The sequence below is a fragment of the Borostomias antarcticus genome, assembly GCF_949987555.1.
Source record: "Borostomias antarcticus genome assembly, chromosome: 7".
NCBI classification, from domain to species: Eukaryota; Metazoa; Chordata; class Actinopteri; order Stomiiformes; family Stomiidae; genus Borostomias; species Borostomias antarcticus.
Genome location: NC_140240.1, coordinates 11,485,198 through 11,500,730, shown reverse-complemented (window position 1 = coordinate 11,500,730; position 15,533 = coordinate 11,485,198). Strand labels below are relative to the sequence as shown.

The 15,533-nt window shown below is 44.1% G+C and overlaps 1 protein-coding gene across 1 annotated transcript; it reads left to right on the top strand.

Moving 5' to 3' along the window:
* Positions 1 to 1,841: 1,841 nt before the first annotated feature.
* syt2b (synaptotagmin IIb) lies at positions 1,842 to 12,151 on the top strand. Its single transcript, XM_084440511.1, has 8 exons — positions 1,842 to 2,055; positions 2,899 to 3,059; positions 5,865 to 5,996; positions 7,248 to 7,415; positions 8,359 to 8,526; positions 8,717 to 8,834; positions 9,072 to 9,205; positions 9,778 to 12,151. The coding sequence occupies exons 1-8, from the start codon at positions 1,845 to 1,847 to the stop codon at positions 9,991 to 9,993; spliced, it is 1,308 nt and encodes a 435-aa protein (XP_084296637.1). The 5' UTR covers positions 1,842 to 1,844; the 3' UTR covers positions 9,994 to 12,151.
* The last annotated feature ends 3,382 nt before the right edge of the window (positions 12,152 to 15,533 follow it).

Sequence of the window (15,533 nt, the reverse complement as noted above, 5' to 3'; positions counted from 1 at the left end):
GCACACTGCTGGGAACTGGGATTGGACCGGGGACCTTGTGATCCCCAGTTGGCCGGTCTACTTCCCGAGCTACGTGATGCTTGTCACCACAGCATCCATCTTGATGATTGAATAGAGAGAAATGATACGATGTATATAATTCTATGTATTTATCTTGTTGTTACTTCTTTCCTGTTTGAAATCCCATCACTTGAAGTTTTGTGACTTCTATAACAGGAAATGGTGTTCAAATGTCTTCCACCAGAACATTTCCTGGTAAATCATGAATCATCAGTCATTCCGAGACTGGCAACTCTCAGGACATTTGCCAATAGCTCAGGCTGAGTGATATGTATGCAAATGTTGGAGACAAGTCTGCCCACCCAGCCCACCAAGGGTAGATCATTACTAACCCGCCTCCCTGATAGGCTAATCCTATTAGAATTCAGATAATAACACCAGTTAAGTCACCACTGCCTCATTTCAAGACAGGAGATAATGGCTCGAAAAGAGAGGCAATCTCATTTTTCTCAGTTTTATGTTTTTTGTTCCCGCCATAACTACAATATTCTATTATTTTATTGAGGGATGGGGGATAGACTTTATACCTCCAAGATGAATGTATATTTATTCATTGATTAATTCTTGAATCGCCTACAGGATGTTCCATGCCGAGTTATGTCTCTCTCGGGATACTGAGCATCTCATTAATGGAATTAGATCTCATCAGCATTGATGTACCATGATATCGTGCCTCATTCCTCAAAACAAATTAGATTCTCGTTTTATATTACCGAGTTCGCTGAGTGCATTCGGAAAAGTTTTCGGGACACAAAAACATCGTCATCAATGTTTCTAATGGGATCCGGGGTCGTTTATGCCTTCGTCCCTTCGGACCTTCCTCCCTTCAGACCCGGTCGGGGTACGATAGTCCAGACAGACACAGCACTGAGGGAGAGACACGGCCTGCAATGCTTAGTCATCTGGGAGGAGAGCGTCCATTTTGTTTCGTAGTGTGCAGTGATCCATTACTCATCTAATGAGTTATGTCCACTGGTGAGCCAAGACAAGACGTATGGCTTGGCAAGCTCTCACAGGGAGTCTACAGTAACTGAGGCCAGGCTGGGCTTCCAACCCTGATTCTAAAAAGAATCCAATAATGTACGATACATGATGTACAGTATTTCCTTTGATTTCATTCTCATTTGATGTGATTTTTCATTCTCATTTGATTTCATTCTCATTTGATCTCATTCTCATTCTAGAGCAAAAATAATAAAAGTCTAGCATTTGCAAACTTTACATTCCATTCTGGAGCGAAACGAATAAAAAGGAGTCTGTTTTTCCATTAGACTGTCCAAATAGATGTCGTGGCCACTAAGGTTGTCATGAATAGCATTTGCCCACTTTACATTTCACACCGTCTTTGCTGACCAGATGATATCTCTTTCTCATCTGATCTCTCTCTCTCTCTCCATTTCACTCTCTCTGTGTGTCTCTCCATTTCTCTCTCTCTTTTCTCTCTCTCTCTCTCTCTCTCTCTCTCCGTCTCACTCTGTCTCTCCGTTTCTCTCTCTCTTTCCTCTCTCCCTCTCTCTCTCTCTCTGTCTCTCTCTTTCCTCTCTCCCTCTCTCTCTCTGTCTCTCTCTCTTTCCTCTCTCTCCCTCTCTCTCTGTCTCTCTCTCTTTCCTCTCTCTCCCTCTCTCTCTGTCTCTCTCTCTTTCCTCTCTCTCCCTCTCTCTCTCTTTCCTCTCCCTCTCTCTCTCTGTCTCTCTCTCTTTCCTCTCTCTCCCTCTCTCTCTCCCCTCTCTCTCTCCTCTCTCCCTTCCCCCTCAGGGACGGTGTGTGTGGCCTAGTCGTCCAGGATGAAGTTTCACTTGTTCAAGAAGAAGCCCGAGGCCATGGTAGCGGCGGAGCCCACGGGGACCAGCACGGCGACCATGACCCCGGCCACCGCCATCATCTCCACGGTGGCGGACACCGCGGCCTCTGGCAACAACACCGAGGGCGGAAGCAAGAACGACATGTTTGAGGAGATCAAGAGCAAGTTCCTGAACGAGATCGACAAGATTCCACGTAAGCTTCCCCTCCTAATAGCAGTGAGAAGCTGATAGAGATTTGGAGATTAACATCCCCTCTCTGAATGGAATACTAAGGGGTGTGTGTGTGTGTGTGTGTGCGTGTGTGTGTGTGTGTGTGGATGGGTGGGTGGTTGCATCATGTGTGTGTGGGGGGCGTGTGTGCGTGTGTGTCTGTGTGTGCGTGTCTGTGTGTGTGTGTGTGCGTGCGTCTGTCCGTGTGTGTATGTGTGTGTGTGTGCGTGCGTCTGTCCGTGTGTGTGTGTGTGTGCGTCTGTCCGTGTGTGTGTGTGTTTGTCCGTGTGTGTGTGTGTGTGTGCGCGCGCGTCTGTCTGTGTGTATGTGTGTGTGTGTGTGTGTGTGTGTGTGCGCGTGCGTCTGTGTGTATGTGTGTGTGTGTGTGTGTGTCTGTCCGTGTGTGTGTGTGTGTGTGCGCGTGCGTCTGTGTGTATGTGTGTGTGTGTATGTGTGTCTGTCCGTGTGTGTGTGTGTGTGCGTGCGTCTGACCGTGTGTGTGTGTGTGTGTGTGTGTGTGTGTGCGTGCATCTGACCGTGTGTGTGTGTGGTGTGTGTGTGTGTGTGTGTGTGTGCGTGCGTCTGACCGTGTGTGTGTGTGTGTGTGTGTGTGTGTGGTGTGTGTGTGTGTGTGTGTGTGTGTGTGCGTGCGTCTGACCGTGTGTGTGTGGTGTGTGTGTGTGTGTGTGTGTGTGGTGTGTGTGTGTGTGTGTGTGTGTGCGTGCGTCTGACCGTGTGTGTGTGTGTGTGTGTGTGTGGTGTGTGTGTGTGTGTGTGTGTGTGTGGTGTGTGTGTGTGTGTGTGTGTGTGTGTGTGCCCCCTGCAGTGCCTCCGTGGGCCCTGATCGCCATCGCGGTCGTGGCGGCGCTGCTCATCCTGACCTGCTGCTTCTGCATCATCAAGAAGTGCTGCTGCAAGAAGAAGAAGAACAAGAAAGGCAAGAAGGACAAGGGGGGCTTCAACATGAAGAACATGAAAGGGGACGAGGTACGACGGCCCGGGCGTCACGTTCACTCCAAACAAAACGCCACTGAGCCAATCACAGGGAAACACACTGAGGCTCTCAGGGAAACACACTTAGGCCGGATTCATAGTCGACGCAAAGTACATAAGCGCAAGCTTCGCAAGGCCATGCAAGATCTCGTTGCGTCCTTGCGTGTGTCATGCCGAAATTTGTCACTTGACGCAAGCAATAGTGCAATTCCTTGTGTTTCCACAAAACAAAACACAGAACGCAAGCTCTCGAGTCATGTTGGAGCTTGCGTTCACAACGTAGCTTGCGTTGTTTAAGTCGACTATGAATCAGGCCTTAAGCTCTCAGGGAAACACACTTAAGTTGACAGGGAAACACACGTAGTTACGCTTCTGGGGTATATGAACAAACAAAATTCTGGCACTCTACTTCAGCAGAACTCTTATCAATAAAATTAATAAAAAGAATAAGTTATTCCCCTACACATCCATAACTGTTTTCTCTATAATACAAAATGTATGACACATTTTTAGATAGGTAGGTATTTTTAGATACCTACTGTGTATGTATCTTTGTCTATAAATGTACCTGTTTGTTCGATGTTTGTACCATGCTGTTATCAAGGAAGTCAGTATTACAGTAGGCTACATGTAGATCTGTGTTTCTACAGATGTACCAGTCAGATTAGTGACTGTTCGTCTCACAATGTCTGTAACCACTTCTGATCTTTCAGCAGCAGCTCTTAACCCAGGGTCTGGAAGATACAAGGAGAGCTTACCATTCCCCTCTCTGTCTTTTCAGTGTTGTCCTTGTGGTTGTTGTTGTTTACAGTTGTGACGTGTGCCTTATGTGATTGTGATGTGTGGTGAAAAATGACGCAGTGTTTTGAGCTGCGCCGAGGGGATAAAGGTCACAGTAAACGGTGGAGCGCTGAGTGAAGGTCTGAATGTGATGGCCTGGATTAACCGGGGTGTCCTCTGGTCAGAGTGTGACTTTCCGGGTTAACTGGGCCCTGTGATTGAGAGTCCTACCGTAGCTGGGTGTTCATTTCCCCACCACAAACCCAGGGTCGGATTCTGGAGAGCATAATCCATCAGCAAGTTGATGCTGTTTTGTTTAATTCCAGCCGGAAAGTATCCCTCGACGTCATTACCGAGAAATCCCGCTGCCTCTCGCCGATGACAGCTCATTAAAACAAACCGATTAATCGCCCTCGCCGTCTGACAAATCACTTTGACAGCGGGACGGGAGATTTCCCAGGCGGGAAACGACTCGTCATTTTTCACCGAGCGCTTGTTCCCAGTGGTGGTGTTGTTGTTGACCGCCTCTCTCTACTAGTGTGTGTTCCTTCCTGGTGTCTTGTGAGTTGAAACCTCTTCCTCTCTCTGCTCTCCTCCTTCTCGTCATGTTGTCTTGTGTGTGCCCCGTGTTTCTTGACTGTGATGGACCCCCTGCTCTACGGTAGGTGGAAGGCACGCGCTGACGCTCTGGCCACAGGGGTTTCATGGCGCGGGGTTTCATGGAATGATCAAGTCCTAGCTTCCTCGCTTTTTCTCCCTACTTGATTTTTTTCTTTTTATATGTCATGGCGGCTTGAGAATGAAACGATGGAAAGCTATGAAGTCCTCCATAAACCCCGGAGAGGAAACTGTACTTTGACGATGTGACTCATTGTTCATGTGACGATTTAATGCGTAAACTCACACTAATATGGAACGTGTTGGATGATAGAATAAGATGCAAGCCACAATTAACACTATTAATATCTGCATGTGATGGAAAGGGCATGGTTGGTTGGTTGTTTGAGGAATATGGCAACGATGATGGTAATTGCATGAGCGACGATCTTGCAACTTTAAGTTTGATATGCACCACAAAAGACAAGTTGCCAAGAATAAAGCATTTATGGCCTGAGCTGTATCTACTGTACAGAAACTTGAGAAACCAATACAGAGACGGGTGTTCCCGAGGCGATGGGCTATTCTCTAACTGAACACAGCGTATTTCCATGAATAAAAAATAGCTGGCTCTGCCCTTTAATCCGACGCCAGTTATTGTATTCATTGTGACCTGACTTGGAGATTTCTTGGAGGCACACAGTGTAAATAAAGAAACCACAACATGAGTGTGTCCAAGGCCACCATAGTGACACTTAATCCTGGACTTCCAGTGACAATGGTAAATTAAGTAAATGAAAGAGTCATATACACGAATGTACAACAATTAAAAAGAGGCAGGCAAGGGTCATTGGAAAGTCATGTATGCCTTTAATATCTAGCATTGTATATGCATTGGCATTGGCTGTTGTTGGCTAATTCCCTAAGGCCTCTCATCATTATCAGTCGTCCAATCTGGTGCATCACGAATACACAATTGTTTGTTTTTTTAGACAAGGGTTTCTTGTCCTTCTTAATGGAACTAGCATGCAATACCTCCACTGACTCGTGCATCCTCTCGCCATTACCAGCATGTAAATAGTCTCTCTAATGATAGACCACAGTGAATACGGGGAGAGAGTTGGCCGTGAGTGAGCCGTGAAAGCCGGGTGCTGTCACCACAGGGCATATCCTAGATCCATTTTATCAGTAGATAGATATCATTGCTGATTCTCAATCCCAGAATGCATCTGGACAGGATGTTGCCGTATGGCGGCGGGCGCCGCGTCGTACGGGCCCCGGTGCTCTGTGACCTTACGGCCCCTGGAGAGCCAGAGTCTGTGGCATGCTGTGATGGGGCACCCCCCCCCCCCCTTCCCGGACACTTCCTGTTGACCCCTGACATTAAGCCATGGCCTCTGTCGTGTGATCCTGATGCTGCAGAAACACCAGGACGACGATGATGATGAGGGAGAGACGGGCCTGACGGAGGAGGAGAAGGAGGAGGAGGAGAAGGAGGAGGAGAAGCTGGGAAAGCTGCAGTATTCTCTGGACTATGACTTCCAGGACAACAAGGTGTGTGGAGCCCAAAAGCATGATGTTTCACCCCTCTTTAAGTTGTTTATTAAAAAAGAAAACAGTAATGTTTCATTACATTGCAAGTTTATCTTATAACAATGACAAAAAGAAGCAGTTGTTTTTTGGCAGACTGAGGATTAATTCCTGTCAGCCTTAGTCAAAGAACGCTTGTCCTCTGTCCTGGAAACGAACCCTACATTTTCAGATGATTGACATCTGAAAATCTCAATCATCTGAAAAATGTTGATGATTGAGATTTTCAGATGTCAATCATCTGTCTAAATCTGATTAAATTCCGTCCTGCCATTTATAAGAGAGCCATTTAACCAAGTCATCATTTGATTGTCGAGGCTAGGCTGTCACTTTGATTCAGTGGTATCTCTTCTTTCCAACAGTGCTCTATCAAAATTGCTGCTGTGTAAAATAAAAAAACAATCCTACAGAACAGCACTGACTAGTATCACGGTTGTTGACACAAAATATAGTGCAGTGCAAAATGACAAGCAAATGACAATTAGAGTGAGTCCTGCGAGTGATAAGGTAATTGTATACAGTGTTACAGGCCCTGGTGGTGGTGGTAGTGGGGAGGGGGGGCAGTTACAGTGATGGTACAACACTAAACTGGACGAGTGCTGAGTCATTAAAGTGATTCACTGACGCAGGATCTGAGCTGGAATGAAAAATGTAGAACTCTAAAACAGAAACTTGTTTACCTTAGATTGTGACAGCAATCGTCAACAATCCGACAGCCCTACCTGTAATTTAGAATACACATCTCCACACAGATATCATATTTCCTGGTTAACTGCCATCTAGAAGGTTTGACATTTGGATGACATTGCAGCAAATTCCTTGTGTTTGGTAGGTAGGCTATCTCCTCTGTGTGAAGCTGTGACACCTTATCTTGGTCGCATAAAAGGCTGCTACCGATTGATCGTGTTGTTTGTTGTTGTTGCTTGGGTTGTGACGCAGAAAAAAAGAAAAAGGAAGAAACATTACATAGCACCAGTCTGCATCATGGACTGCAGCAGTGAAGGAGGTGATGATTGCTTCTCAGCTGATAAAGTTAATGTTTTCTCAATCCCTGTGTGTGTGTGTGTGTGTGTGTGTGTGTGTGTGTGTGTGTGTGTGTGTGTGTGTGTGTGTGTGTGTGTGTGTGTGCGCACGTGCGTGTGTGTTTGGTCTGTGCGTGTGTGCGTATGTGTGTGTGTGTGTGTGTGTGTGTGTGTGTGTGCTCTTCCCTCACAGCTCACAGTCGGCATCCTCCAAGCTGCAGATCTTATCTCCATGGATTCAGGCGGGACCTCTGACCCCTACGTGAAGGTCTTCATACTGCCTGACAAGAAGAAGAAATTTGACACTAAAGTCCACAAGAAAACCCTCAACCCCGTCTTCAACGAGACCTTCGTCTTCAAAGTAAGGGCTGTAGCAGGCTTCTCTATGCACATACTCAATGATATTACACTGTGCCAGAGATGTAATGTAACGCCTTGTCTAACTGTTTTGCTAGAAACATTAAATGAACATCATGCAGAAAGCTCCAGAGATGCTGTTCATTGCGCACGATCGGCTCTCATCATGAACTCCCTTCGTCCGGGCAGCTCTTGCTGTTTCTGGCCGGGTCTGCCCAGGTCTGGCTGCCTGGAGGCTTTGAGCCTGCGAGTCCAGCCCACATTCAGATCGTGGCTTCCTGTCCTCTCTAATGAGGTCCTGGGAGACTCCAGAAGCTTCTCTCTGGGTCAGTGTGAGAGCAAAGTTGAACCAAAGACATTCACCCTGCTCGGGTCAGATCAACAGACCAATCAAGCTCAGCGTCTGCCATGCGACTCTGGAGTCTGTTCTCCTATACGTGCTGTGAATGCTGGACCTTGAAGCCCACCCTGCAGAAGTCCCCGGACACGCTACACCAGAATGCTACGTGCAGTACCAAACATCAACCAGAATGAGCATGTTACCAACAAGCATCTGTATGGGCGGGTTACAAAGAGTGAGTGAGTGAGAAAATAGCATCCAGAAGAACGAGGCCGGTCGGACACTGCTGGAGACACCAGGGGTTGCCAGCTAGGAAACCTACTAGCTAAAGAAAGACAGTGACAGCTGAGGAATTATGCTTTGGTGCCGCATAGCTGAAAAATTCACCTCTGAGACGATGTGACAGCCCAAAAATATAACTGCATATATAACCTCTGGATACTGGTTTCGGCCGGTCGTGTTAGGCATTGTGTGTTGCATCCTTGCAAGCCTTCCCTATCTTCCTTGCCATTTAGCTCATCCATAGGTAGGCATTTAAAGACTCCAAGAACCGGCTGCATCCATGGATTGTTGGCAGTATATTAACCACTGTGCTGTTATTGCTCAGATCCCCTATGAGGAGCTGGGAGGAAAGACCTTGGTGATGTCCGTCTACGACTACGATCGATTCTCCAAGCACGACATCATCGGGGAGGTGAAGCTGCCCATGAATTCCATTGACCTTGGCCAGCCCATTGAAGAATGGAGGGACCTAGAGAGCGCAGAGAAAGAGGAGGTACAATACAAGTTTTGTTCATCTGTCTATCAAACTACACGAACGAGTTGTAAAATGTTTCCGTATCTCAAGTGACATTCACTTATCATTGCTGCTTGAGTCCACTGACTATGGGTTCTTGAAGTGGAGAATCTTCTCAATGTGCTTTGAGCTGTCTTTCGTTCCCCCTGTACCCTGATCCACGTCTCAGCCTGAGAAGCTGGGCGATATCTGCATCTCCCTCCGTTACGTACCCACCGCTGGCAAGCTCACCGTCTGCATCCTGGAGGCCAAGAACCTCAAGAAGATGGACGTGGGTGGACTGTCTGGTAGGGAGACAACAGAGCTTCAACCATACATTCCACTGTCAACTGAACATTTGAGTATTTTGACAAGATTTGTATTCCTTTGAATCTCTTGTCTATTCCCTCTGATTTTACCGGCCATGTACTGTTTGAGTTCCAGGGACCTTTCTGAGGAACGTCTCACTCTGACAGAGCATTTAAAAGGATTATTGTGCACATTAAATGTAATATCCTGAGCGTTGGTGTTGTTCTTATCTGCAGATCCCTATGTGAAGATCCAGCTACTTCAGGGCGGTAAGCGACTGAAGAAGAAGAAGACCACGGTGAAGAAGAACACTCTGAACCCGTACTACAACGAGTCCTTCAGCTTCGAGATCCCCCTGGAGCAGATGCAGGTACACGCCAATACACACCATGTCTGGGTCTCTGTTTTATGAATCTTGTTTATTTATGTGGTCACCTCTCTTTGTGTTTGTTTTGTAGTCACATGCACCTCACTTGTTGCCAAGGTGCTGGGCAGAGAGCTGGGCAGCTGTGGCTCAGTGGTAGAGCGGGTCGTCCAATTATCGTAGGGTTGGTGGTTCTAATCCCACCTCCTCCTGTCCATTGTCGAAGTGTCCTTGGGCAAGACACTGAACCCCAAATTGCTCCCAATGAGCTAGCACCTTGCATGGCATTTGCCGCAATTGGTGTGTGGATGGGTGAATGAGAGGCTATTGTAAAGCGCTATACAAAATGCAGTCCATTTACCAAATGAAACAGATTGGATGATGTATAGGGCCCACATACACTTATATTTGTGATCGTGTATTTTGATAAATGTATCAGTCGTATTTCTGAAAGATTTCAACGATGACCAATAATCTATCCGTCAGGATTCACGTTACTTGAGATCCATCGACCAGGAAGTGCACACTTGCTGACGTGATGGATGTACATTGAATTGTGTTCCCTCTTCACTCTTTAGAAAATATTAGTGGTGGTGACAGTGTTCGACTATGACAAGATCGGCAAGAACGACGCCATCGGGAAGATCTTTGTGGGAAGCAAGGCGTCCGGGCTGGGCCTGAAGCACTGGTCCGACATGCTGTCCAACCCCCGGCGCCCCATCGCCCAGTGGCATCCACTACAGCAGGAGGAGGACATAGACGCGTCCCTGGCCGCTCTGAATGCAAAGAAGTAACCTTTACTTGACTAACCGACTAACTCAGAACCCCCCTACCCCACTCCCCACCCTCCCAACCCCACACTGCATGAAACTCATGACTTACACATGGCGTAGGCTGACTGCCTCCACCCAACTCTGAACAACAGAAAAAAAGACATCAAGAATCGCAGCTTATAAGAACCTAAATTACACCTTTTCCGCACACCATTAGCATTTCACATAATAGCGTATTTTGAAAAAGAGAGAGAGAGATCAAGTGATTGAGCAATTAGTTTAATCGATTGAGTGTGGGTTTCATTTTAACATGCTTTTAGAAAAAGATTATAAGGCTGCAGACTCAATGGAGGTCTCAGTGGAACCTATGTAGGTGCTAATAGATTTGTTTAGTTCATAGAGCAATGTGCATGTTTTACTGATATCGCCCTGCTGCTTCCATGCCGTGCTCAGTCGTATCTTGCTCTGAAATCATTATGAATGTAAGTGTGCCATAACTTGCCATAGAATGTAGTATTGGGCAATATCTCTCACATAGAATCGGTTTAAGGTCTACTAAAGTCTACTAATGCAAAGGGCATAGTTGGGAATGAATTACGTTTAAAAAATAATAATAATGCAGCAATTCTGTTTTATTTATTGTGTTTTAAAGGAAATTCACAATATTGTTTTAATTTGATTCATCCCATTGTAGGCCTATTAATGTAAGAGAGGACATCAAGGATATCAAGTCAGGGATATTACATCATCACACTTAATGTTGTCTTCTATCTCTGTGGTTAGGAGAAACAGAGGTTCTGGTTGTGTTCTATGTGGTTAGGAGAAACACAGGTTCTGGTTGTGTTCTATGTGGTTAGGAGAAACACAGGTTCTTGTTGTGTTCTATGTGGTTAGGAGAAACACAGGTTCTGGTTGTGTTCTATGTGGTTAGGAGAAACACAGGTTCTGGTTGTGTTCTATGTGGTTAGGAGAAACACAGGTTCTGGTTGTGTTCTATGTGGTTAGGAGAAACACAGGTTCTGGTTGTGTTCTATCTCTGTGGTTAGGAGAAACACGGGTTCTTGTTGTGTTCTATCTCTGGTTTTGGGGAAACACTGATTCCAGTGCTTTTCAGAATTAATGGAGTAAGAAGGTGCCTTCTCTTATAAAACACTTTGTAAAATACAATAGGCTTTCAATCCGGTGTACGTCGAGAGGAACTCTCTACCTGTCCATCAAATCTCAAACTAAAGAAGTCCAGTCTCACACAGGAACGGTCAGGGACACTGCGGATGGACCATTTGAACTCTGTCCTATGCTTTGTTTGCTTTGTTTGACCACTTGGATGTAAAACGAATTATTTATCTATGTCCAAAGTAAGACTGACTGAGGAAAAATTACTGTCATTCAGTTAACATGGTAACTGTGCTTTTGTGGTGATTAGATACTTCTCTTTTTTATGTCCAATGGAAAGATTTTATCATGTAACCATCAATGCGTTCAAAACACATTATACATAATATTTGATTAGTTGTTTTGTCATTCCTTGAAGAAACAAAATGTTGAGAATTTCTGTTTAAGAATTTCAAAGAAAGGATATTTTACATATAATTATAAAGCAATGTGCTATATTTGACTGATTTGATATGACTGATTTGGCTTTATCTGTACTGGAGGGGCTTGTGAGAGTGGTGGTATAGATGCAGGCCTTGTCGGCGGCTTTACTGTGAATAATATATTCATTATTGAATGTGGACTCTAATAACGACATGTCTATCATCAAACATACAGTAGATCCAAACACAGTCAACATCGAACTCGAAACTAAAGGACCATCAAAACAAGGCATGTACAGTTATGCTTCATGTACTGCGTATTGTTTGGATGTCTTCACCATGCGCTCACTAGCAACATGCTGCTTAAACCCGGATGCCAAAGTACTGAAACATAGTGGTGTTGCTCACAATCGCCTTGACTTCTCACATATACTATTAGTTTGATGTTCAGGGGTTATGGATTATTGTTGTCACTAGTGCTGGGAATGACTAAGCAGAAGGAAGGTGAAAGGCAACAGACTAACTTCTGACATGTAGTTTGGCCTCCATCTCTCTCGTCCTACTGTAAAACATTATGCATCGATGCAGACTTGTTAATACAGCATGCATCTATAAAATGTTGTAAATAGCAGCATGTTTTAAAGAGGAACCATAATTATATTGTGTTTGTGTGTTTGTGTCCTATGTCATTTTGTTAATAAAATGGAGAGAAAAAAAAGATTGCACTGACTGCACAGTTCATGTATTTACCCCTGAATGTGTATGATAGTATGTTTGAATAATCTACAGTACATTGCCACTGTAGTATGTCTGAATAATCTGTGTTGACACTGTCTGAATAATCTACAGTACATTGATTGATAGTATGTTTGAATAATCTACGTTGATAGTATGTCTGAATAATCTATGTTCATAGTACGTTTGAATAATCCACGTTGATAGTATGTCTGAATAATCTATATTCACAGTGTGTCTGAATAGTCAAGGTTGATCAAACAGGCTCTTTCGCGCCTGCGATTTCAGTGTCGCTTTTTACTGTGTGAAAATTCACTTCAGAATTTCATGATAATAAGGCATGTTCGTCTCACGATGTCAGTCCTTCACTGTAATGTAGTGTCTAGTGTTGTCAACCCTAAATACATCACTATTCCTAGACTTCAGGTCATGCCATTAACATTTCCTTGCTTGCACTTGTTCAGTGTTGTGTTTGTGGTCTTCTATGGCCAGTGTATATTTCTAAGGGAGATCATTTACTAACTCGTTTGTTTTCTAATCTAAGTGTTCCTTAAGTGTTCCCATGCTTTTACCCTGCCAGAGTTGCATGAGAGAGTGACTGGTGGAGATCCAGGGAGCGAGAATGGCACTAGATATGCTGCCTAGACCCAATTTATGATATATGTAGATATTATAGATGACTTAGAGTATGGACTTGTAGCCCTGTGCTCAATACTTTTAAACATGGTTGTTAAAATTCCTCTTGGCTACACTTTAATATTCATACAAATGTGCAGGTCAATTCACAGGGGGCTGGCCATGTTGGAGTGTGTTGATCCAAATAAAGTAAGAAGTAAAGCTGTATACCTTTAGCAAAGAGAAACTAGAGTTCATCCCATGCAAATAGATCAAGTTTAGATTCATGCAGTATCCTGATGAGCCATAGTCATATCACCACCTTCCAATAAAGGAGGCAAAGTCTATCTCATTGTCTATAGAGAAAAACAAGATGAATATCAATCTGTGAATTTGATGAATGTGGACTCAGCTGGTCATTTTGCTTAGAAATAAATGATGGTAAGATTACCACAGCAAACTTTTGATTAGATTTTTTTTATGTAAACAAAACATGCATCAGGCATCTTTTAAAAATGAAAAGCTTGGCTCTTTGTGATGAATAATTATTTTCATAGAACACAACTTCAGTAGTGAAAATAGCCTCTTTGCATATGCACAAAAAAAGAATATGATAGATGTACATGTTGGATTATTTGTTACATCATGTAAATCTGTTATACAGTAGCATGTCATTGGTTTGTCATTTCTCAATACAGACTCTGTAGGCCCATGTCCTATTCCCTACAGTCTGACGAGAACATTGAGACTTTCATTGCATCTCTATCCCCCTGATTGAATTATGATGGTGAATGTGTACAGTTTCTATCTCCTCATAGTTTTCACAACAACCTCTCTCCGTGCTTCGTGTAATATCAGTGTAATAGCAGTTTTGTCACTGATCCTGTGTCTTGCAGTATTGTTGCTTGGGTTATAAACAGCACCCATGAACCACTCTGTTTGCTAAACATGCTTTTTAACTGTATTTACAATAGGACCAATAGTACCTGTGTTAATGTTTCACTTTGTGAACTTCTAGAGAGCCTCAATGGGTTTCTTGCGTACTACTGCGATGCAGGCAACAAAATCCCCGTCTTCCTGGGCTTCTGAGACCGTTTTTTGAGCACGGGGTGGACAATGACAGAGCAGCGCTGCCACAGTACATTCGCAATGCAACACTGCCGACCTTGCTGCTTGACAAAATGGTTTCTCTTATCCACACCCCTTGGACCTCCATGGCCACCATACACGACTTCCAAAAAAACTGCACCACCCATCCCACACCCCTCAACCCCTCACACACACACACACCCTTCACATACCTAATCACATGGACAAGGGATATGCTTGAACTTGATTCTTGTGTTTGTCTCGTTGTAGAGGTGTAGTCTCAGTAGTTGTACCTTTTGTGAAATGCATGATCTATTTCCTTACTTAAGGGACATGTCCAGCGAGAAGGACTCTTGACTCCTCAGCTCTTGTACTCATATCAGTGTACTAAAAACCTCAAGAGAACCAAATTATGGGATGTCTGACAGACATATCTATATGTTATCAACAAGTAAAAGGAAATAAAGGACTTTTATGTATGCTTGTCTCATGTGATTTGTCAATAAGTGTGGTTGATTTCATATAGAGTATCAGCCCCTGATTCTTCATGTGGTTTACTATTTACTATATCACTATTTAACTTACTTTGTTACTCTACCTATAAGCCACACAACATTTCACTGCACATCATACTTGAATTGAATATGTGATGAATACAATTGATTGACTGACTATAAGGTGCTGTACCACATGCGGAAAGTTGAGGGCACTGTACACAAGAGACTGCATTATACAGTAGGTTGTTGTACTCAGAGACTGTTTCGGCACTGTACTCTATGCATAACAGGCAATTCGTTTTAGTTAATTATATATAGTACAGTACGTAGAATTGCACATCTACATATAAGTCACAAGAGAAGACAATGTGCCATCACATTGCTGCTATGACATTAAAATCCAAACCCATGCTCGTAACATTGTCTGCATTAGATCTTTTAATGTAGACAAAAGGTCAATATAAATTATCATTATAAATCCATACACCTTCCAGTGAAACAATCAAGCAGATTGTCAGTATACAGATTAAAGTTCGTTCATATCCTTGTGTGTTGTGATGTTCTCATGCATACCACTTATACATCATTTAAAGTAGATGTGCAAACACGCTTGCCGGGGGTGAGAGCTATTTTCTGTGCACAGTACAACCGTCAAGATCAAGATCTTAGTCAAGATACAGTTTATAACCAAGCTGATCGTCGTAGTGAGGAGTGAAAGAGAGGTGTGAAGTACAGTAGGCTATAGGCCTATAGATAAACCTGATTCTCAGTCAGTCTCGGAAACGTCCAGAGGTCGAGGAGGGAGCTCTTTCAGTAGCAGGTTCACAACAAAAAAGGTGTTTGTAGAAGATCCCCCCAAAGTTCAAAGCGCTATATCGAAACTAAGGAGAAGACAGAAGGGTTGTGTGAGAATGGCTAGTCACTGACTTGCCAGTAGAGGGCGTCAGACGCCAAATATAGAACTGTGGTGGTAGATGAGAGTAAAGAAATAGGCTCAGGCTTGTAGCATCCCTCCGTTTTCTTCCTTCTCCTGATTCTAATCTCTTTTCCTCTTCTTTCTTCTTTGCCTAATTTAACTCTTTCTCATCCT

Coding starts and splice junctions, on each gene's coding strand:
- syt2b (XM_084440511.1), top strand. CDS start 1,845: ATGAAGTTTCACTTGTTCAAGAAGAAGCCCGAGGCCATGGTAGCGGCG. Junction 5,997..7,247: donor ATGACTTCCAGGACAACAAG/GTGTGTGGAGCC, acceptor CTTCCCTCACAG/CTCACAGTCGGCATCCTCCA. Junction 8,527..8,716: donor AGAGCGCAGAGAAAGAGGAG/GTACAATACAAG, acceptor TCCACGTCTCAG/CCTGAGAAGCTGGGCGATAT.